This window comes from Geotrypetes seraphini, chromosome 4, assembly GCF_902459505.1.
Source record: "Geotrypetes seraphini chromosome 4, aGeoSer1.1, whole genome shotgun sequence".
NCBI classification, from domain to species: domain Eukaryota; kingdom Metazoa; phylum Chordata; class Amphibia; order Gymnophiona; family Dermophiidae; genus Geotrypetes; species Geotrypetes seraphini.
In genome coordinates this window covers 156344844-156367886 of record NC_047087.1, presented here as the reverse complement: position 1 = coordinate 156367886, position 23043 = coordinate 156344844, and the positions used below count along the sequence as shown (strand labels likewise).

The 23043-nt window shown below is 45.5% G+C and overlaps 1 protein-coding gene across 1 annotated transcript in view; it reads left to right on the top strand.

Annotated features, from left to right (window-relative positions):
• LOC117359286 (V-type proton ATPase subunit d 1) overlaps positions 1-23043 on the top strand; it is a 642574-nt gene that overhangs the window by 428234 nt on the left and 191297 nt on the right. The window contains exon 7 of the mRNA XM_033941795.1: positions 2634-2810. Coding sequence (XP_033797686.1) covers positions 2634-2810 — 177 coding nt within the window. The remainder of the gene's footprint in view (positions 1-2633; positions 2811-23043) is intronic.

Here is a 23043-nt window from a genome sequence, read left to right as displayed (position 1 = left end):
TGCCCTGCGTGCTAGACCTTAACGCCAGCATTGAGCTGGCGTTAGTTCTAGAAGCGTAGCGCGTGTTTAGTGCATGCTAAAATCCTGCATGCGCTAAAAACGCTAGCGCACCTTAATAAAAGGAGCCCATAGTGTTTTGAGCAGCTGTTACATATTTATCTAGCTTTGATTTAAAAAAGAAAAAACTTATGCCATCAGTGCCACTGCCAGCCACAAAGTACTTTAAATATTTATTTACTATTTATTTGTTTTTTGGGTTGCTTGCTATACCACCATTTGAGACAAGCTATAGTAATATCTCACAGTGCCATTAAAAATTATGAAGAAATTAAAAACTTTAATGTGAACAAATAAAAAGGGCCAGTACATAAAATAACACATAGATGGGTCCTTTATTAATGTTTAACATAGGAGGGGCTTAAGGTATCAGGGCCTTAGGCCCCTTCATGGTGCATCCCACGATGCACCAGGAAGGGAAAGGACCACCATTTCAAACAGGGGCCTGCTGGCAAGAGGGAGTGGTTTCTACAGTGAGTCACATGGGAGGGTCGGGGTGGGTGGGTTGCTTGAACTGGGGGGGTTCTGAGCTGTCCCCATCAGACTACTAGGGCTGTCTTTTGGGATCTTGTTGGTGGGGTAATGAAAGAGGGATCTTCATGTAGAGTGGGTGGGTCTCTTGGGGGGAGTAGGGGGGGTCCAGATGGCCCAGATGCACAATGGGGTTGCTGAACAGGAAGGAGTGGGCATTACTCCTGTCCGTCTGGGTTAATTACTGTCACAGGGGTGGCCATCATCCATCGGGGGAGGGGGGTTGCAATGGCTGTGGTCGGGAGGGGAGGCTTAGAACAATTTTTCTTTTTTATTAATAAGGACAGATATTGGGCATGAGTAACATGCACAACATCTGTGTCCATTAAAAACAAAAAAGAAAAAAAAGGTTTCCATCTGAGTGGAAACAGCCTCTCAGCTGTTTGGACTTCCCCTGCCGGATTTGTGCATATGTGATAGTTGCTCTCATAGCAAATTATCAGCAGGTTTGGATGGGGATTATGACGAACCTCCGCTCAAATCATTTGCATGTAAACTTGTTTGAGCATCAGTCGCTCTTTTTTGGAATCTACCAAAAATTGGACCGCAGTGGACCCACATGATCTTACCAACCCTGTTTAGTGTATCTAGGCCTGGGACAGTGAAAATACTTAAGAGTACCTGATTACTGTTCAATGTATTGTAAACCACTTTGGGTGAATTTTTTCATGAAAATGGCATTTTACCTTTGAAAAATTTTTGAAGTTGTTAAATCTCAGTTAAACTAAACTAAACTAAACCTTAAGTTTATATACCGCATCATCTCCACGGAGTTAAATTTCAGCTCCTTCTCCATTTATGGTGGACTAACAGTTTAAAGCAGGGGTAGGGAACTCTGGTCCTCGAGAGTATTCCAGTCGGGTTTTCAGGATTTCCCCAATGAATATGCATGAGATCTATTTGCATGCACTGCTTTCAATGCATATTCATTGGGGAAATCCTGAAAACCCGACTGGAATACTGCTCTCGAGGACCAGAGTTCCCTAACCCTGGTTTAAAGAATTATTATTATTTTCTCCTTCTTTTGGAATAATGAGAAGGCAATGTATTACATTGCAATGATATGTTTCCTATGCAGGTTGTTTTTGCTTTTTGACTTGTATAATTGTCAATAGTTAAAATTATAAATAAAGAATAAAAAAAGACAAAAAAAGGCAGTTAATCCCAATAAATAAAAAATATAAAACATTAGGGGCCAATTAATGCAATTCAAAACCATAATGCTGCTTGATGAATTCTTCCCTAAATATCCATAAAGGGAAAAATAACTGAGGTTAAAAACAGAGCAGGATTGGGATAAAACTAAGGGAGAATGAAGGCCCTGCCCACTTGCCTGATCACCTGCCTGAAGTGGCAGAATTATAGCCAAGATATAAAATGGTAACCCTCAAGAATCACTAATTCAAAACATTGAAACACTTGATTGAAAAGATGTTTCTCCAGTATTGATCTTAATGGTGTTTAAGAATATAGCAAGGCACGACATAGGGCTCCTTTTACAAAGCCGCGCTAGGGCCTTAACGCGCGGAATAGCGCATGCTAAATTGCGTGCGCTAGCCGCTACCGCCTCCTTTTGAGCAGGCGGTAGATTTTCAGCTAGCGCACCTTCGTAAAAGGAGCCCATAGTGCCTTGGTACTTATTTATATAGAGATTAGGGAGTTAACATAGTAGATGACAGCAGATAAAGACTTATATGGTCCATCTAGTCTGCCCAACAAAATGAACTCGTAGCATAGGGTATGATGTGATATTGAGATATTGATTTGTCCTTGCCATTTTCAGGTTACACTGTGGAAGTCTGCCCTGCTCTAGCCTTGTTCTTCAACTATTGAAGCTGTCATCAAAGCTCCACTTCAGTCTTTCCAAATCTCCAGTCACAGTTGGGCACAGATCACTTACTTGTGTTGTCATCTAATCATTTCTAAGCTTGTTTGGTTCCATGCCTTCCATATAAGATTTCTGTGCATTTTTGAATTCTTAAGTGAATAGCAGTTATTTATATGCACATGTCAAATTCCTAATCAAATCTGATTTTTCCTTCCAGTTTGAGGCTGACAGAAGAGCCTTCATTATCACCATTAACTCCTTTGGCACTGAGCTGTCAAAAGAAGACAGAGCCAAACTGTTTCCTCATTGTGGAAAGCTTTATCCTGAAGGATTGTCCCAGTTAGCTCGAGCAGATGATTATGAGCAAGTTAAAACGGTGGCTGATTATTACCCGGTAAATTGCACAATAGACAAATATACTAAAAAAAACCTTTTTTTCACCTAAATGTGTTTGACTTGAAGGGCATGCAAATTTCATTTTTTAATGTTCAATTTTCTGATGACTGCTTGAAACATGGGACTTCTATTCATGCATGTAAAATTCTGTTAACCTTTCTTCCTTGTAGGAAACAATTTTCATAAGCCTACTTCGCTACATCACTTATGGCTAATCTTTCCCCCATGAATCTTGCACTGGTCCCCGGGGTGAAGTTTAAATAAAGGAAAGTTACCCTCAGGGAGGAGAGAAAAGCAGCCGGCAATCCCCACAAACCCATAAGTGCCACATGTGTATGTCATGGCTGCACTCCAGGTTGTGAGCAGAAAGATCAGACAGGAAAATGGGCCATGGCATAGAAGAGTGCCACGGCAGAGAAAAAAAACTTGATCCCCCGTGGAACTGATAGGCAAGAGAGGAAGAAGGTTGCATGCTTGGCAGGGATAGCTTGCAACAGAGAACAGACCCTGCGTACTTGAAGGGGCTGTGGGCTACTTGAGGAAGAAAGCAAGTTGAAGGTACAGAGCTGGGAAGAGGACCAACCAGAAAGCCAGAACCAGCATGTAGAAGAAGGAGGCAGGCCTTGCAGGAAGAGCTGACCAGTCAGGAGGCAGGCCTTGCAGGAAGAGCTGACCAGTCAGGAGGCAGGAAGGACCAGAAGTGGCAGTCCTGCAAAGAGAACTAAACCGCACCCAGAATTGGCAAGGAAGCAGACCAGAGCAAAGACAAGCATAGGCAGAAGAAGCTGGACTTCGTGGAGCAGGTGAGCCTTTGGGATGCTGAGGATCCTGGGGCTGAAGAGAGAGAGCCTGGTTTGGGGAGAGAGTGAGCCCAAGTGCTGAGAAGGCAAGCCCAGGCAAGAACCAGTGGATGAAGGCTTCAGGCAAGCCCAGAGAGGGAAAAAGGAGGGCTGTATGTGAGAGAGAGAGAGCCTGGTTGCTTCAGAAACATGATGCAGAAGAAGCAGAGAAAGATTGGCTGGATAGAGAGAGAGAGCCTGGTTGCTTCAGAAACATGCTGCAGGAGAAGCAGAGAAAGACTGGCTGGATGCAGAGAGGACTTGGCTAGGAACAGAGAGGAGAGTAGAAGCTGCAAGCAAGCCCTGAAGATAAGGAGAGAGCTTCTGCCTAGATCCCTGGAAGTGAGGGGGAGAGAGCATGCCTATACCAAGGTGGGTCCCAAGCAGCCACATCCTCCCTCTGTGAATGAGCCTTCCCCCCAAAGCCTGCCTCCAATAATTTTATTTACTTTAAATAAAGCCTACCTCTGGGATTTAGTGATAGTCGGTGATTGTAGTTAGGGCAGGACGAGTGGGAGAAGCCATATGAAAAAAGCACAGAAGTCACTGCTGTTGGGGAGGGCTAGATAGCCCCCCCCCCTTTTTTATTTTTTGCTGCTTTTATTTTGTCTTTGGTTAGCCTTTGGGGCTCCTCTACCAAACCCTCTTTTGCTTTAGACTAGGGTTTTCTTTTATTGATTTGTTTAAGTTAGGTCAGTAGGTACTCGGAGTTCCTGAGTTGGAGAGCTGATCTCAACTACCTGTAGAAACATTGATCTCGAAGAATCATGGTACCCAACATGCGACAGCTGCAGTATTTCCAGAGACTTTCTTAGACTAATAACAATGTGTGTGCACAAATTAAGGGTACCAGGCCAGATTCATTCCAACACAATCAGATTTGAGTACTCAAACTACCTGCAAATGGATGTGAACCTGTTGACCACTGCAGGAAAGAAAAGATTTTGAGAACAAAGAATCATAGTCCTAGTAAAAAAGATTTCAACTATATAAGTGAAGAGGAATAAAGGTGTACTTATATGATGTTATAGTTCGTAAAAGATGATGGTTTTAAAATTAAGTTCCAGTAGTTGAATCACTGAGGGGAATGAAGAAATAAGTAGGTTTGGGTGTAAGCATATGAAACAATTTGTAGGTTACTACAGTTAAATTGAACACTGAACCTTTGCCAACCCGGTGTGTAAAGGACTGTAGCACCCTATTACTTATGTAATTTTACCCTGAGATGTTAATCTAAACACCATCTGCTAAATGCCATCTAGCTGTATCAGGTGATACCTATCTAAACAGCTTACCCAACACACATAACAGAACATTGTGCTTATTGACCGTGTAACCAGAAGTTCAACGCGGTTTACAAAAAGTTATAAAAGTAAACATGTTACATGAAATAAGATGATTCGTAACATAACATAACACTCTTCATCTTTTTCTAGTTAATAAATGAAAAAAATTATTTTCTTGTTGAATGCCTTGCTTATGTGGATTTGGGAACCCCATTAGATACTGTGACATTTCCATCAAATTTATATTTGGATATAATTGCACACCACCAGGGAGTCCACAAGTAGCAATTATTTCTGTTCTGTATTCATGGATGAAAGACCAAGGGTAGGACTGCAGAAAACAAATGGGAATGGATGTGTAGTAGACAAAGAAAGATTCTCAGAAAACTGTTTGTGAGGAGCTAGCTAAATTAAAAATAGACAAAGCAAAGGGGCCTGATGAATACATCCCAAGGGTACTCAATGAATTCAGAGAAGTTCTAGTGGCTCCATTGTCTCATCTTTTCAGTGCTTCCTTAGTCTGGTGTGGTCCCAGAGGACTGGAGGTGGATGTGGTTCCTCTGCATAAGAGCGGAAGTAAGGAGGAGGTTGGGAATTCTAGGCCAGTTAGTCTAGCCAGGGTAGTGAGTAAACTAATGGAAATGCTTCTTATGTGGAAAATAGTGAGATTTTTAGAAATAAATGGACTGCAGAACCTGAGAAATGTTTACGAGGTTTACGAGAGGCAGGTCTTGTCTGACGAATCTGATTGATTTCTTTGACTGGGTGACCAAACAGTTGGATATGGGAGGGGTGCTAGATGTAGTGTTCTTGGACTTTAGCAGAGCTTTTGACACGGTGCTGCATAGGCGATTGATAAATAAACTGAATGCATGCAATATGGGCCCTAAAGTGACAAACTGTCTCCTTCTACTTAACCAGCTTTTAATCCAAAATTTGCTCGGAGGAAAAGGATGTTGATAGTGGAGTTCCACAAGGATCTGTCATTGGGCTGACTCTATTTAATATCTTTGGGAGTGATATTGCAGAAGGACTATCTGCTAGTTTGTCTTTTTGCAGACGATATGAAACTCTGGCAAAGCTTGAAAAATGGTCTGGTAATTAGAAACTAAGATGTAATGCTAAAAAATGCAGGGTCATGCACTTGAGCTGCAAAAATCCAAGAGAGCGTTATAGTATAGGAAGCAATATATTTCTGTGCATGGAAGAAGATCAAGATTTGGGATTATTGTGTTTGATGATTTCAGGCAAAACAGGTTGAAAATGTGATAGTCAAAGCCAGGAAGATGCTTGGGTGCATAAGGAGAGGAATGACCAGTAGTAAAAAGAAGATGATAAATGCCATTGTATAAGTTTGGTGAGGTCCCATTTGGAATATTGTGTACATTTTTGGAGACCACAGCATCAAAAAGATATAAACAGAGAGTTACTACAAAATTGATTAATTGTCATTGTCATAAATCATATGGGGACAGACTTAGAGACCTTAATATGTATACTCTGGAAGAAAGACGAGAGAGAAGGGATATGACAGAGACATTTAGTTAGTTTTATATCCCGTCCTTCCCAGAGAGCTCAGAACGGGTTACAATTTGACATTCATAGTATTACAATATGACATTACATAGGGATACATTTTAACATTGCATGAGGTTACAATTTAACATTATGTGGGGTTACAACTTTACAATCAAGTAGAAGATACAGTCAAGGTGTGCAGTTTAAGAAATCTGTCTAATAATACAATCTAAGCATATATGTTTTATAGGGGTTAGTCTAACTTAGCATAAGTATCTCCGGGAGGCTATTAAACTCTATGCAGGGAGCAAGACTCAGGCAACTAGTATTGGAGCCAACAAGGGATCAGGCAATACTGGACCTGATACTTACCAACGGAGAAAGTGTCGCAGAGGTCTCGGTGGGTGACACGTTGGCATCCAGTGACCACAACATGGTATGGTTCAATCTCAGGAAAGGTTTCGTCAAATCTAACACATTAACCAAGGTCCTCAGCTTCAAGGACACCAACTTCGAGGGCATGGGGGATTTCATCCATCAGGCGCTGCTAAACCGAGCAGAAACAGATAATGTAGAAGAAAGTCAACTCTGAAAGCTACCATACAAGAAGCAACGAACCGCTATATAAAATCAGTAAGTAAATGGCGAAAAAACAATAAGCCACAGTGGTTCTCTGCGGAGATCTCAGACCTCATAAAGGAGAAGAAAAGAGCGTTCATCTCTTACAAACAATCAGGGAAGCAGGACTCTAGAGAAGACTATCTGGCCAAGTCAAGAGCCGTCAAAACAGCAGCCAGAGAGGCTAAATTCCGAATGGAGGAGAATCTAGCGAAGAACATCAAGAAGGGCGATAAATCCTTCTTCAGGTATATTAGTGACAGAAACAGAAACACAGGCGGGATAGTACGCCTTAGGAAACCAGACAGGAACTATGTAGAATCGGACTCTGGAAAAGCTAAACTTTTAAATGAATACTTCTGCTCAGTCTTCACCCGCTAGGCACCGGGATCCAGTCCTCAGCTGCAGACAAGGGATAGCTCGTTAAACCCGTTTCGTAATTTCGAGTTTATACCCAGCACTGTCTACTGTGAGCTGTCTAAACTCAAGGTTAATAAAGCGATGGGGCCAGACAACCTACACCCCAGGGTACTCAGGGAGTTTAGTGACGTCTTGGCAGAACTGCTATTTGCGCTCTTCAATCTCTCCCTTAGTACAGGTAGAGTTCCGTTGGACTGGAAAACGACTAACGTCATTCCACTCCACAAAAAAAGATGCAGGACGGAGGCTGCGAACTACAGACCGGTGAGTCTCACATCAATAGTGAGCAAGCTAATGGAAACTCTAATCAAACGCCAATTGGATTCGATCCTGAACGAGGAGAATCTACGAGATCCCCGTCAACATGGATTTACAAAGGGGAGGTCCTGCCAATCCAACCTAATCAGCTTCTTTGACTGGGTGATGGGGAAGCTGGACGTTGGGGAGTCCCTTGACATCGTATACCTGGACTTCAGCAAAGCATTCGATAGCGTACCACACCGCAGGTTGTTGAGCAAGATGAGTTCTATAGGATTGGGAGACACATTGACAACATGGGTTGGGGGCTGGCTTGGAGGTAGGCTTCAGAGGGTGGTGGTGATCGGCACGCCCTCCGAAACGACGGAGGTGATCAGTGGAGTGCCACAGGGCTCGGTCTTGGGCCCGATCCTGTTCAACATCTTCATAAAGGACTTGGCTGAGGGGCTTCGAGGTAAAATAATGCTATTCGCCGATGACGCCAAACTATGCAACGTAGTAGGCAAGAACACAACAGACAAAAGCACAGTGCCAGACAGTATGGTGCATGATCTACTCCTACTGGAGCGCTGGTCCAGGACCTGGCAACTAACTTTCAATGCCAAAAAATGTAAAGTCATGCACCTTGGCAGCCAAAATCCATGCAAGACTTACACCCTTAACAGTGAGATCCTAGCGAGGGCTGTAGTAGAACGAGACTTAGGGGTGATCATCAGTGAGGACATGAAGAGTGCCAAGCAAGTTGAGAAAGCTTCATCTAAGGCTAGACAAATCATAGGTTGTATACGTAGGAGTTTCGTCAGCCATAAACCTGAAGTCATTATGCCATTGTATAGATCCATGGTGAGGCCCCCATCTGGAATACTGTGTACAATTCTGGAGGCCGCATTACCGCAAAGATGTGCTGAGACTTGAGTTGGTCCAGCGAATGGCCACCCGGATGGTCTCAGGACTCAAGGATCTCCTGTATGAGGAACAGCTGGATAAATTGCAGCTATACTCACTCGAACGCAGAGAAAGGGGAGACATGATCGAGACGTTCAAATATCTCATGGGCCATATCGAGGTGGAAGAGGATATCTTCTTTTTCAAAGGTCCCATAGCAACAAGAGGGTATCCGTGGAAAATCAGGGGCAGGAAACTGCACGGTGACACCAGGAAATACTTCTTCACCAAAAGGGTGGTTGATCGCTGGAATAGTCTTCCACTACAGGTAACTGAGGCCAACAGTGTGCCTGATTTTAAGACAATATGGGATTGTCACGTAGGATCTCTTCACAGAGAAAGGTAGGGGAGGGTTATTGGGGTGGGCAGACTGGATGGGCTGTGGCCCTTATCTGCCGTCTGTTTCTATGTTTCTACAGGAGGTGAATCTTTTTCAAATTAAGAAAAACTGCAAAAGGAAATGACATAGGATGAAGTTAAGAGGTGATAAGCTCAGGAATAATTTAAGAAAATACTTATTTACAGAAAAGGTGGTAGATGTGTGAAATAGTCTCATGGTGCAGGTGGTGGAGATGAAGACTGTATCTGAATTCAAGATAGCACGGGGCAGTTATGTGGGGATCTCTTAGGGAGAGGAGGAGATAGCAGATGCTGTGGATGGGCCATTTAGCCTTTATCTGCCATCATGTTTCTGTGTTTGTGTAAGGATCCATTCTGACACTAAAATATCCAAAAAAGATGCATAGAGAGAGGTATAACCAGCAGAGGAAAGGAGGTGTTAATGTTTTTGTACAGATTGTTGGTGATGCTCCACTTAGAGTATTGTGTTTTGATTTTGGAGGCTGTATCTTGCTAAAGACTTGCAGTGATTCAGAGAAAAGTGACAAAAATATATGAAGTTCAGTGTTCTCCCCAGAAATTTTTTTCAGCCGGGTGGCATGAAAAAGTAGCTTGGTGGGGGGGGCGAAACAGGGAAATTTGATGGTGGGGAAAATTAAGGGCTCCTTTTACAAAGATGCGTTAGCACCTTAATGCGCGGAATAGCGTGCGCTAAATTGCCGCGCATGTAGCCGCTACCGCCTCCTCTTAAGCAGGCGGTAGTTTTTCAGATAGGTGTGTGCGCTAAACACACTAGCGCACCTTTGTAAAAGGAGCCCTAAATGTGTACTATTTTTATTAATTATTATTTTCCAATGTTCACTATTGCTTCCTTTTTTTAAGGTTTGACACTTGTGCCAGAATATTTTTACTAAATTTAAGAAGTATCCAATTCTAGAAGTGAGTAATTAGATATTCGCCCTCTTTCAAATGGTATAGAGCAATGGTCTCAAACTCAAACCCTTAGTGGGGCCACATTTTGGATTTGTAGGTACTTGGCATAGAAAAAATAGTTAATGTCTTATTAAAGAAATTACAACTTTGCATGAGGTAAAACTCTTTATAGTTTATAAATCTTTCCTTTAACAATTAAAGGAAAGATTTATAAACTATAAAGAGTTTTACCTTATGCAAAATTGTAATTAATTATTTTTTCTGCAGCCCTCCAAGTACCCTATTTTTTTCTGCAGCCCTCACATTTAAAGTTTAATATCTTTCCTTTCTCAAAACTGACATATTTCAATCACTATATTGAAAATAAAATCATTTTCCCTACCTTTGTTGTCTGGTGACTTTATTTTTTTGAAAACAACGAACAGACTGCAGATAATGTACAAGATGCAGGCGTTGTTTATTAGTAAATGCAGTAACATATACAACCTTATAGCCAACCAAGGGACCCGACACGGTCCGTGTTTCGGATAACACGCCTTCCTCAGGGGTCCATGGTGGTTAAGGTATAAAGCAAACTGCATAAAAGATAACAAACACACGCCAATCACGATCAAATGGCATTGTGTAAGACTTGCTTGACCCCGTTTGATCATGATTGGCATGGGTTTGTTATCTTTTATGCAGTTTGCTTTATACCTTAACCACCATGGACCCCTGAGGAAGGCGTGTTATCCGAAACACGGACCGTGTCGGGTCCCTTGGTTGGCTATAAGGTTGTATATGTTACTGCATTTACTAATAAACAACTCCTACATCTTGTACATTATCTGCAGTCTGTTCGTTTCTGTTTGTTTCTGGTTGCTGTTGTTTACTGCAGACTAAGTTGGACTTTCTTTCTCCCTTTTGTGCATCGACTTTATTTTTCTGTGCATTTAACTATGTTTCCAGGGTCTTCTTGTCCTTTGACTGTTTTTCTCTCCGTCTTCACTTTCTGCCTTGCATCCATCTTTGGCATTAACTTAATATTCAATTTTTCTGCTTTCTTTTCAAAATCTATGTTTCCATGTCTTCCCTTCCCTTCTATCTCTCTCTTCTTCTGTCCCTATTTCCATGGTCTGCATCTCTTTCTTTCCTTTCTCTCAATCCCTCCTTCCTTCCTTTCCCCTGGTCTGGCATCTGTCTCCTTCCCTCCTCCAACTTTTTATTTCTTTCACCCTGCCCCCTTCTTTTTTTCTCTCTCTATCCATGCCCCCATTCTTTCTATATGTCTGTCTTTCTCTCTCTCTCCGTGCCCCCTTTCTTTCTTTTTTTCTTTCTCCATGCCCGCCCTTTGTCTCTCCATGCCCCTTTCTGTCTGTGTCCCGTTTCCCTTCTTTCTTTCTGTCTCTCTGTCCCCCCCTTTCTTTCTTTACTTCTCTCTGCCCTCCCCCAAGCCACCACCATTGGGGAACAGGCCGCCACCACCGCAATCAGGTAACAGGCCGCCACCGCTGCAATCGGGGAACAAGCTGCCACCGCCACAATCGGGGAACAAGCCGCCACCACCGCAATCGAGGAACAAGCTGCCGCCACCACAATCGGGGAACAGGCCACCGCCGCCGCAATCGGGGAACAAGCTGCCGCCGCCACAATCGGGGAACAGGCCAGTGCCGAGGTCTTAACTCTCCCTGCATATCTTCTCCAGCGCGGGCCAACCAATTCACGCCACCCGACGTCAATTCTAACGTCTGAGAGGAACTTCCGGGCCAGCCAGGCAGCAATTGGCTGGCCCAGAACTTCCTCCCCGACATTAGAATTGAACGTCGGGTGGCGAGAATTGGTCGGCTCCGAGCTGGGGAAGATATGTAGGGAGAGCTAAGACCTTGGGCGCTGACCTGTTCCCTGATTGCGGTGGCTTGGAGGAGGGCAGTGGGGAAGGGAAGCAGATTGGGGACCCCTGCTTTAGGCAAGGACAGATCGCGGGCCGCAAAATAGTCCCTGGGGGGCCGCATGTGGCCCGCAGCCGCGTGTTTGAGACCACTGGTATAGAGGTTTAAAAAAGGGAAATGCGTTAATGAAATCATTAGGTTCAATCTAGCTATTTATTTCTGCATGAATTTAAACAACTAAAAAAAAAAGATAAATATAGCTCATCCAGTCATACAAGAAACATCTCTACAGCACCTCTAATAATATTTTGATCACTATATTCCTTCCTGAGGTCTCACTGAGGATATGAAATAGATGCGATCCCCACTTCCAAACCTCTTCCACATAATTTATGGAGAGGCGTTACTGAGCCTTGATGGAGACCTATGTGATCACACTACAGCAAAATAAAAAAGTAGCAGATAAAAATCAAAGTGAGAGCTAGGCAAAACAGTTTAGGTAAAAATGCAGGTAATAATTAGCAATGTATTAAAAATATTTTATTTGCTTATAATGTCATTTGAAAGCTGTTTGATGTTAGTACAGCTTTAATTTAATTCATTATAGTGTGTGTGTGGGGGGGGATAACACCTACATCAACAGTAAAGTTAGCATAGGGTCATTAAATCCAGTGGCGTACCTAGTATATATGACAGCCAGTGCTCATCATTTTTTAATAACCCCCTCCTCTATATAAAAAAAGTTATTTTTAGTAATAATCCATGAGTTACACAACAAGGGTGCACCTAGGAAAAGGCAGCATCTTAAACACTGCAGTGAGCACTAGAACACCAACACATGCATTGTAAAACTAAACAAGCCAGATCCTGCATAGTCAATTGATCCTGTACAGTCATTGCTAACAGAAAGCCATGTCCTTTTCATACACACAGAACAGAGATACACACTCGCCTAATATGGAATAATCACAAACTAAAAATAGAAATATGTAGACAAAAGTTAAACTGAAACGCCAATAAACCAGACTCTGCATACAATGCAACACCACAGAAACAGTGACACTTACCCTAATACTGTGCAAAATATAAAGACAGTAGATGTAAATTTGAAAAAACTGCTACATAACAATCACCACTTTACAAATTAACAAATATAAATAAAACAGGGAAGAGAGAAATAAGAAAATACCATTTTATTGGACTAATCCATTATTCAATTAGTAGTAATTAGCTTTCAGAGGCCAAATCTTTCTTCAAGACAGTACAGTATACTGCTGTTATGGTATCCTGTCCTGACCTGAGGAAAGGGGTTTAGTCCCCAAAAAACTGTCTTATTTCCATTTTCTATTGATAAACTTTAATCAATACAGTTACAATACTACTTGATTCTACATAAAACAACAACAAAATTTTTTTCCCACCTTTTGTCGTTTCTGCTTTAATCATCTTCTCTTCACTCTCTTCTTTCTATTCAGCATTTGTCCTCGCTCCCTTCCATGCAACATCTGTCCTCTCTCTTTGCCCCTTCCACCCAGCCTCTGCCCTCTCTCTCTCTCCCCCTTGCATCCACTGTCCACCCTCTCTGTCCTTTCCATCCAGTGTCCTCCCTCTCTCTGTTCCATATGGCATCTTCCCTCTTTCTATGTCCCTTCAATAAACTGTATATCCTTTGCCCTTTCTCTCCTTTGTACTCTGTGACCTTTGTAATTTGTGCTTTTGTACTCCTGTGCCCTTTCTCTCCATTTCAGCTTCACCCCCTCTCCATTTTTTTTTGTCTCCACCACTTCCCCTATGCTCTGACACCTCTATCCCCTTCTCTCCCCCATGCCCTGGCATCTCTCTCCTCTCCTTCCATCTCCCCCTTCCACTCCATTATCTGGCATCTCTTCTCCTTCCTTCCTTTCACCTGGTCTGGCATCTGTCTCCTCCCCCTCCCCCCATATGCCCTGACATCTCTCCCCCCTCCATGGTCTGGTAGCTCCTTTCCTTTCCCTCCCTCCTATGGTCTTGGCATCTCTTTCCTCTCCTCTCCCTTCCCTGGTCTTCCTTTTCCCCTCTCTCTCCCCAATTGTGTGCAGCAGCAGCACTTCTCTTCCTCTCCCCCTCCCCAATTGGATGTTGCAGCAGCATTTCTCTTCCCATCCCTCCCCTCATGCCCTGGAATCTCTCTCCTCTCCTATGTCTCCCTCTGCTTCCTTGCTCTGGCACCTTTCTTTCCTTTCCCTCTGGTCTGGCATTTGTCTCCTTAGTTTCCCTTCCCTCCCCTCCCCCATGCCCTGCATCTCACTCCTCTCCCCTACCCCCTCCATTATCTTGCATCTCCACTCCTTCCTTTCTCTCCCTCCTTCCTTCCTTTCCCCTGGTCTGACATCTGTCTCCTTCTCCCCACCCATAGTCTGGTATCTTCTTTCTTTTCCCTCCCTCCTATGGTCTTGGCATCTCTTTCCTCTCCTCTCCTTTCCCTGGTCTGCCTCCCCCCCCCATTGGGTGCAGCAGCAGCATTTCTCTCCCCCCTAATTGGGTGCAGCAGTAACAGCATTTCTCTCCCCCCATCACTTCTCTCCCCCCCCCTGCCTCGGTCGGCAAATTTGCTACAGGCTAAGGCAGGAGATAGGTCAGCGACGGAGGTAAGCTTACAACTTGGAGCTCTTCCTTGCTTCAGGCCTTCCTCGCTGCTGGGTCCTGCAGAAAGTAGGCAGGACCCGGCAGCGAGGAAGACCCGAAGCAAGCAAGAACACCAAGTTGTAAGCTTTCCTCCCTGCCAGTGGCGTATCTAGGGTATGTGGCACCCGGGGCCCATAATTTTTTGACACCCCCCCCCCTTGTAAAAAAATATTTTTTGTAATAACCATGAAACTGAATAAATGGTCATAATAGAAACAGGCAGTGAAAATTTTCTTTTATTGAAACTCATATATGTAACCATTATTCCAAACATACCATAACATAACATAAATTATGTCTGAATTGTCATGACATCAGAAGTACATATGGAGTAGTTGCAGGTGATGCTTGGGACAGTTCGGTTTTATGTGTTTTTTGAATAGAATGGTTTTTATTTCTTTTTTGAAGGTTTTGTAGTTTGTGGTCGAGGTCAATAGGTTGTAGAGTTGGGGGTCGAGTGTTGCAGCTTGAATGGCTAGGAGGTTGTCGAACTGTTTTATTCTTTTGACGTTTTTGGTTGGAGGGTGTGTGAATGGTGCGTGAGTTCTCCTATGTCTGGTTGAGGTGAACTGAATTATTTAGCTGAAGAAATTAGTTACCCCCCCCATTCCACACACATTAATTCTCTTCCATTTTTGTTCCCATTATAAAAAACACTGATAAGTTCTCAGAAAAAAAAATACATTAAAATAAGAAATGAAAACAAAGGCCCCTACAGATGAGAACATAACATAAGAAATGCCTAACTGGGTCAGACCAATGGTCCATCATGCCCAGTAACCCATTCTCATGGAAGCCAATCCAGGTCACTAGTACCTGGTCAAAACCCAAAGAGTAGCAACATTCCATGCTACCGATCCAGGGCAAGCAGATGTTTCCCCCATGTCTTAATAACAGACTATGGACTTTTCCTCTAGGAATTTGTCCACACCTTTCTTAAAACCAGCTACGCTATCTGCTTTTACCATAACTTCTGGCCACTTCATTTTTAAGCTGAGATCTTTCCTTCCAAACAGAGACTTTGCTAGATGTCAAATACAGCACAAGGTAACTTCACACGGACTTAGCTGTGCAGGAAATGTGAATCTCCTCATACACCCACCATATAGTGCAAAAATGTGCAAAGGTTTGGTTTTTTCTTTCGATCACTACATAGACTAATGCCACACAAGCAGCGCTGTTACAAACATATTCTGTAGGTCAGTGCTAAGGTTAACAGAGTTTCCTTCCTTGGACCAGAAGGAGATACTGACAAACCACTAGAAGAGATCCCAAAACAACTACCCAGGAACAACACCCAAAGACCCACTCAGTGTATGAACCAGTTGAGTGGAGTGGACTAACTAGGGGGTAGAAATGGGCCCGGAGTTTGCTCAGCAGAATTTCCCAGATCACCTCTTCCTCTCAACACATTGACACGCTGCCGCCACCACCACTAGGAACACCTCACCGGGTAGGCCAGCAATGCTATAAACTTTATAAAACACATTATTATATTTTCTTATAAAGTACATATTTTAACTGAACTCTCTGACATCCTCAGCCTTTCCATTCACAAAAATAGAAGGAAGAAAAGTTCCCATTTCATCTGTCTCATGTCCCCGGCCTATGCAATATTTTTCTTCTGCAGAATACAGACCCTTCAAAAATCTGACCAAATCCTCATTTCACTTGCATTATAAAGTACTGAGGATGCCATCTCTCCCCAATCCCAGGTCCTAAAGTCTAAGACAGTAGCGCAAATTAATGCTGCCAGATTCAGGGAAAAAAATTTCGATTCGATTCAGCCTATTGAATTGGTTTATCGATTCGATTTTCCTGCCCAATTGAGTGTTTTTTTCAATCATCCTGGTGGGTTTATTTTATAGCTTTTTCACCCTCCTTTGGCTTCTCCTAACCACACTGGCGCTGTGGTGTAAATAAAATAAAGAAACAAAAAGGACTTTTCATCTCTCTGTTAAATCCTAGCTCACGTTTGCCGTCTAACACCAGCTCTGGCAGGATACACATTTCAAATCTGACATATTGTAATCACAAAACAGAAAATAAAATTAGTTTTTCTACCTTTTTATTGTCTGGTTATTTTTAAATCTTGTTGGTCCAAAGCTCTGGTTGTCTTCTGATTACTTGCTTGCCAGGGTCTCCATCTTTCTTCTTTTTCCGTGCTAACCATCCATCTGCCAACTCTGTCCTCCCCTTCCGTTTCCCTTCCCTCCCCCGGATGTCTGGCATCTTTCCTTTTTTTTGTCTCTCTCCACAGATCTACCTTTTCTTAACTATCCTTTCATCCAGCAGCTCTCCCTCCTTCCCCACCACCCCAGGGTCCACCATCTCTCCCTTTCTTTTCCCAACTACCCTCCTAACCAGTATCTCTATCCCCCCCACACCATCCCTTGTGTCCAACTTCTCTCCCTTTCTGTTCCTTCCCTCCCTAAATCCCATGTCCATCATCTCTCTCTCTCCTCTATTTTCAGATCCATTATTTCTTCCCACCCAAAGTCTGGCATATGGACGTCTCTTTGAACCCCTCCCCCTTCCCTCCTTGTACTTCTACACCAGGGCCCCCCCCTCCCCTGAAGGCCTGTCCCCCCTTAAAGGTCTGCATCCCACCCCTGAAGGCCTGTCCCCCCCCTTGAAGGCCTGCCTGCCTGCTCCCCTTGAAGGCCTGCCCCCCCTGAAGGCCTGTCCCCCCCCCTTGAAGGCCTGCACCCACCCAAGGCCTGCACCCCCCCTTGAAGGCCTGCCTGCCTGTTCCCCTTGAAGGCCTGCCCCCCCCTTGAAGGCCTGCACCCCCCCCGAAGGCCTGCACGCCTGTTCCCCTTGAAGGCCTGCGCTCCCCCGAAGGCCTACACCCCCCTCGAAGGCCTGTCCCCCCTTGAAGGCCTGCCTGCCTCCCTTGAATGCCTGCCTGCCTGTTCCCCTTGAAGGCCTGCCCCCCCTGAAGGCCTGTCCCCCCCCTTGAAGGCCTACAACCCCCTCGAAGGCCTGCCCCCCCTCGAAGGCCTGCACACCCCCTGAAGGCCTGCACACCCCCTGAAGGCCTGCACCCCCCACGAAGGCCTGTCCCCCCCTTGTAGTCCTGCACCCCCCCAAAGGCCTGCATCCCCCTCAAAGGCCTGTCCCCCCCTTGAAGGCCTGCCTGCCTGTTCCCTTGAAGGCCTGTCCCCCCCATGAAGGCCTGTCCCCCCCCTTGAAGTCCTGCACCCCCCCCAAAGGCCTGCATCCCCCTCGAAGGCCTATCCCCCCCCCCCTTGAAGGCCTGCCTGCCTGTTCCCTTGAAGGCCTGCACCCGCCCCGAAGGCCTACACCCCTCTCGAAGGCCTACACCCGCCCCGAAGGCCTACACCCCTCTCGAAGGCCTACACCCCCCTCGAAGGCCTACACCCCCCTCGAAGGCCTGCCCCCCCCTTGAAGGCCTGCACCCCCCCGAAGGCCTACACCCCCCTCGAAGGCCTGTCCCCCCCTTGAAGGCCTGTGCCCTCCCTGGAAGACCTGTCCCCCCCCCCAAAAGCCTGCACCTCCCCAGACGGCCTGTCACCCCCCCCCCCCAAGGCCTGCCTGTCCCCCTTGAAGGCCTGCACCCCCCCCGAAGGCTTGTATCCCCTTTGAAGGCTTGCCTGCCTGTTCTCCATGAAGGCCTGTCCCCCTCCCTCCACAAGGTCTGCCTGCCCGCCCCACCCTGAAGGCCTGCTGCCCCCCCCTACCTCGAAGGACCGCTCGGCCCCACCACCACCACCACCACCACCACAAAGCACTGCTTATTCCCCCGGCCTCCCCGCTTCATTTCCCTGGGGAAACAGCCTGCAGCAAGATCGCGCGATGCCAGCGATCTTTGCTTGCTTCGGCTGTTTCCTTCGCCGCGGTCCCGCCCCTCCTCTGACGTCAGAGGAGGGGCGGGACCGTGGCAGAGGAAACAGCCGAAGCAGGGCGGGGCGCCCGGCTGAAAGGCGCTAGGGAGAACACTGAAGTTTGTGCCAGAAGAGACTTGATGACCTGAATATGTATACCCTAGAGCAGGAGTGCCCACACTTTATGGGCTTGTGAGCTACTTTTATAATGACTAAGTCAAAATGATCTACCAACAATAAAATTAAAAAAAAACACAAAGCACACTGAAAGGCAGAGAAAATGTTAATTATTCATATTCCGGGTTTTTTCAAAGAGGTCACGGCAGATAACTGTATGCAATGTTACCTCAGTAACAAAATACAAAAATAGACAAATACACCCCCTCCCTTTTTACTAAACCACAATAGTAGGTTTAGCACAGGGAGTTACGCTGAATGCCTCGTGCTGCTCTCAATGCTCATAGGCTCCCTGCGCTAAAAAACGCTATTGCGGTTTAGTAAAAGGGAGCCATAGTGCAAAATATAGACAGCAGATATAAATTCTCAAAACCGACACATTTTGATCATTAAATTACATTACATTACATTACATTAGGGATTTCTATTCCGCCATTACCTTGCGGTTCAAGGCGGATTACAAAAGGTTAATTTAAGAAAAACATAGTTACAGTGATTAGCTAGAGAGGTAAGTTGTAGATCTTATAAACATTTAACAGGTTGTTGAGGGTGAGGTGGTTTGTAAAAGAATTAGTAGGTGGTCATAGTGGAGGTTCTTTTGTTATTATTAGTGCATTAATGGGTAGATCAATTGTCAGTTTTAGCGTTACTAAGGGGTCGTGATGTTATTGCTGCTTCAGGAATTTCTTGAAAAGTATGGTTTTTATTTCTTTTCTGAACGTCCTATAGTCTGGGGTGGTCATCATAAGGTTGGAGATCTGGTTGTCCAGCCTTGAGGCTTGAGTGGCTAGGAGGCCGTCGTGTAGTTTTGTTCTTTTTACTTCCTTGATTGGGGGGGGTATGAATGGGGAGTGCGTTTTTCTGTGTCTGGTAATGGGTGCTTGGATGAGGCGATTGTTCAAGTATGATGGGCTGTCTCCGTGTAGGGTTTTAAATAATATGCAGTAGAATTTGAATTGGATTCTTTCTTGGATTGGAAGCCAATGTGAGTTGATGAAGGCTTCAGTGATGTGGTCATGTTTTTTCAATGAGTAGATGAGTCTCAAAGCTGTATTTTGGATTGTTTGGAGTTGTCTAATCGTAGTTGCAGGGCAAGGAAGGAAGAGGATGTTGCAGTAGTCCAGTATTCCTAGTATTAGGGATTGTACTATAAGTTGGAATTGTGTTCTTTCAAAGAATTTTCGGACTTGTCTCAGATTTCTCATGATTGCGAATGATTTCTGAATTGTTTTATTTATTTGCGGTTGCATTGTGCAACATCTGTCTATGGTCATACCAAGTAGTTTTATGGTGGTTTGGATGGGATATTTGATTGCGTTTATATCTAAGTTGGTTGTGGTTTGGACCTTGTCATTTTCGAGAAGGATGAATTTGGTTTTGTCTTGGTTGAGTTTAAGTTTGTGATTTTTCATCCAGGTTGTGACTGTTTCAAGTGTTTGGTGAAGTTTGTCTGTCATGGTAGGTTTAGAATGATCGTATGGGATGAGGATGGTGATGTCATCAGCATAACTATAGGTGGTTATGCCCAGATTGTCCAGATGCGTTCCTAGGGAAGCAGTGTAGAGATTGAAGAGGGTAGGGGATAGTGGAGATCCTTGTGGTACGCCGCAGGGGTTTGACCAGGATTCTGACTTTTCTTTGTTTGATTTTACACTGTTGGTTCTGAGTTTTAGGAATCCTTCAAACCAAGAGTATACTTTATCTGAGATGCCTATTGCGTCTAAGATCTGTAGAAGGATGTTGTGATCCACTAAGTCGAATGCAGCAGTTAAGTCCAGTTGTATGAGAAGCATTTTTTTTCCTGTACTAAGGTGTTGTCTGACGGTGTCCATAAGGGAGCCTAGTAGTGTCTCTGTACTGAAGTTTGTTCTGAAGCCTGATTGCGTGGGGTGGAGTAGGTTGTGGTCATCTATGTAATTGGTGAGGAGTTTGGCTACTAGGCCTTCTATAATTTTGACATATAGCGGAATTGAGGCTATAGGTCTAAAGTTAGATGGGTGGTTTTGTGGTGCTTTTGGGTCTTTTGGATTGGGGTGATGATCATTTTTCCTACCTTTGCTGTTTGGTGAGTTCATGAGTCTCTGGTTGCACTTTCTTCTTCTGACTGTGCATCCAATCTTTCTTCCTTTCTTTCAGCCTCCTGTATGTTTCCTCTCCTCCAGACCTCATTCTCTCCCCCAACTTTTTCTTTCTGTCTCCCTGTTTCCCCTTCTTTCTGTCTCCCTGTCTGCCCCCTTTCTTTCTTTCTTTCTCCGTGCCCTCCCCCAAGCCACTCGGTTTGCTGCCACCGCCATTGGGAAACAGCCCCCAAGCCACCGCCGTCCCAAGCTTTCCCTGCAGAAGCGTTGCGCTGACCAGCATTCCGCTCCCTGACGTCAATTCTGACGTAGGAGAGGAAGTTCCGGGCCAACAAGGCATTTCTCCTCATTCCATCCAGCCTGAGCCCCATCTCTCCTTGATCCAGCATTTCCCTTCTGTGTCTGTCAGAATTACCATTCCACCTATTTCCCAGCATCACCCTTCTTTGTGTCCATCTCACCTATATCCCTATCTCACCACTTTTTCAGAATCTTCATTTGTCTCTGTCCTTGTCTTTACCCCATGTTCACCATTTGCCCTTTCAATGTCTTTATCTCCCCCCCACACACTTTTTCAGCATTACTTCTATGTCTCTATTTCACCTCCTCTTCATGTCCCCTCTGTATCTCTATCCTTATTCAGTAGGTCCTGCTTACTCTTTCTCTTCTTTGTGTCACTATCTCCATTTTCAGCTTTCCCCCCTTTTCCTTTGTTAATGCACCCTGTAGCCAGAATCTTTCCACCCTCCCTCCACTCCAGCCCAGCCCAGTATGAAATATTTCCTTTTGTTTCCCTCCCCTCTCTCTTTCTCTCTCTCTTCTGCTCCCTCACCCATGAGTCCTGCATCTGGCCCTCTCCCTTCTACCTGCACCTGGCAAAACCCCCCTGCTCCGCGGCTCTCTTAAGCAACTCGTCAGCAGCGGTGATCAAGACAAGCTGCCGACATCGAGGTCTTCCCTCTACGAGTCCCGCCTTTGTGGAAAAAGGAAGTTGAAACAAGCGGGACTCGCAGAGTGTAGGCCCCGACGTCAGAAGCTTGTGTCGATCGCTGCTGCTGAGTTGCCGAAGAGAGCCGCGGAGCAGGGGGTGTGGCCGGAAGCAGGTAGAAGGGAGAGGGCTGCTGGAAGAGGTAGAAGTTCCGGAGTATGACACCGACCCGGGCCAGGATGATTTCTTTTTTAGGCTGTTGCTGCTGCCGCCCCCATGCCCCCCCCCCCCCGAAATGAGAAAAACAGCCTAATGCCCGGCGTCGGCGTCTTTGACGTTGGGGAGAGGAAGGCTGATAGGCCCGGTAGATCGGGACGGCAACACGAGTCTATCACAGAGCCCGGGATGGGCTCTGCGATCGACTCACGTTGCCTTCCTGAGCTACCGGTCGATCGCGATCGACGCGTTGGGCACCCCTGCCCTAGAGAAAAGGAGGGATAGGGAATATATGATATAGATGTTTAAATGTTCATATACAAACAAATATTTTCCAGAGGTTGCAGGGGCCAGTGTTGTATAGTAACTAAGTAAATGTAACTAGTTTCTATCTACTATAATAAAACCCTAAGTACACATGTGCACGCCTACCTCCGTGATCCCTGCGTCGGTGATCCATAGCTCCGTGCCAGTAGAACAAGCCTGTGGCAGTTTTCTGGCTCCTACTGCACATGCGGAATTTGAAATGGTGACCATGGATGCAAGGAGGCAGAGAATATGCCGGCAACTCCCCCCTTCCGCCCTCACTCACTGTAAGTCTTGACATGCGGGGTAGTAAATCTGTCCCGCTGGCACAAACCTCTGACGCTCTTCATTCGCGTCTGCCCTCCTCTTCAAAGCAGCCTGCTGAGGATTGCCAGCTGGCTAGCAAACCTCACAGGCCACTCTCCACCTCGGTAGCATGTTCCCTCTGACATCAGAGGAAGGGCGGGATCACGTCAGAGGGAACGTGCTACCGAGGTGGAGAGCGGCCTGTGAGGTTCGCTATAGCCGGCCGGCGATCCTCAGCAGGCTGCTTTGAAGAGGAGGGCAGACGTGAATGAAGAGCAGTAGCGGTTCGTGCCAGTGGGCCAGAAGAGACCAGGAAGCCGGGATGGATGGAGGGTAGGAACGGCGATTTGGGAGCAGGTATTAGGAAGCAGGGAAGAGGTGCTACTGGACAGGGGGAGCAGATAAGATGTGCTGCTGGACAGGGGGGAGGTAAAACGAAGGAAGAAGGGCTGCTGCTGGACAGGGGGAGCAGGGAAGAGGTGCTGCTGGACAGAGCGCAGTGAAGGGGTGCTGCTGGACAGGTATTGATGGACAGGGGAAGCAGGGAAGAGATGCTGCTGGACAGGGGGAGGTAAAACGAAGGGAGAAGGGCTGCTGCTGGATAGGGGAAGCAGTGAAGGGGTGCTGCTGAACAGGGGGGGAGGTAAAACAAAGGAAAAAAAGCTACTGCTGGACGCGGGAGCA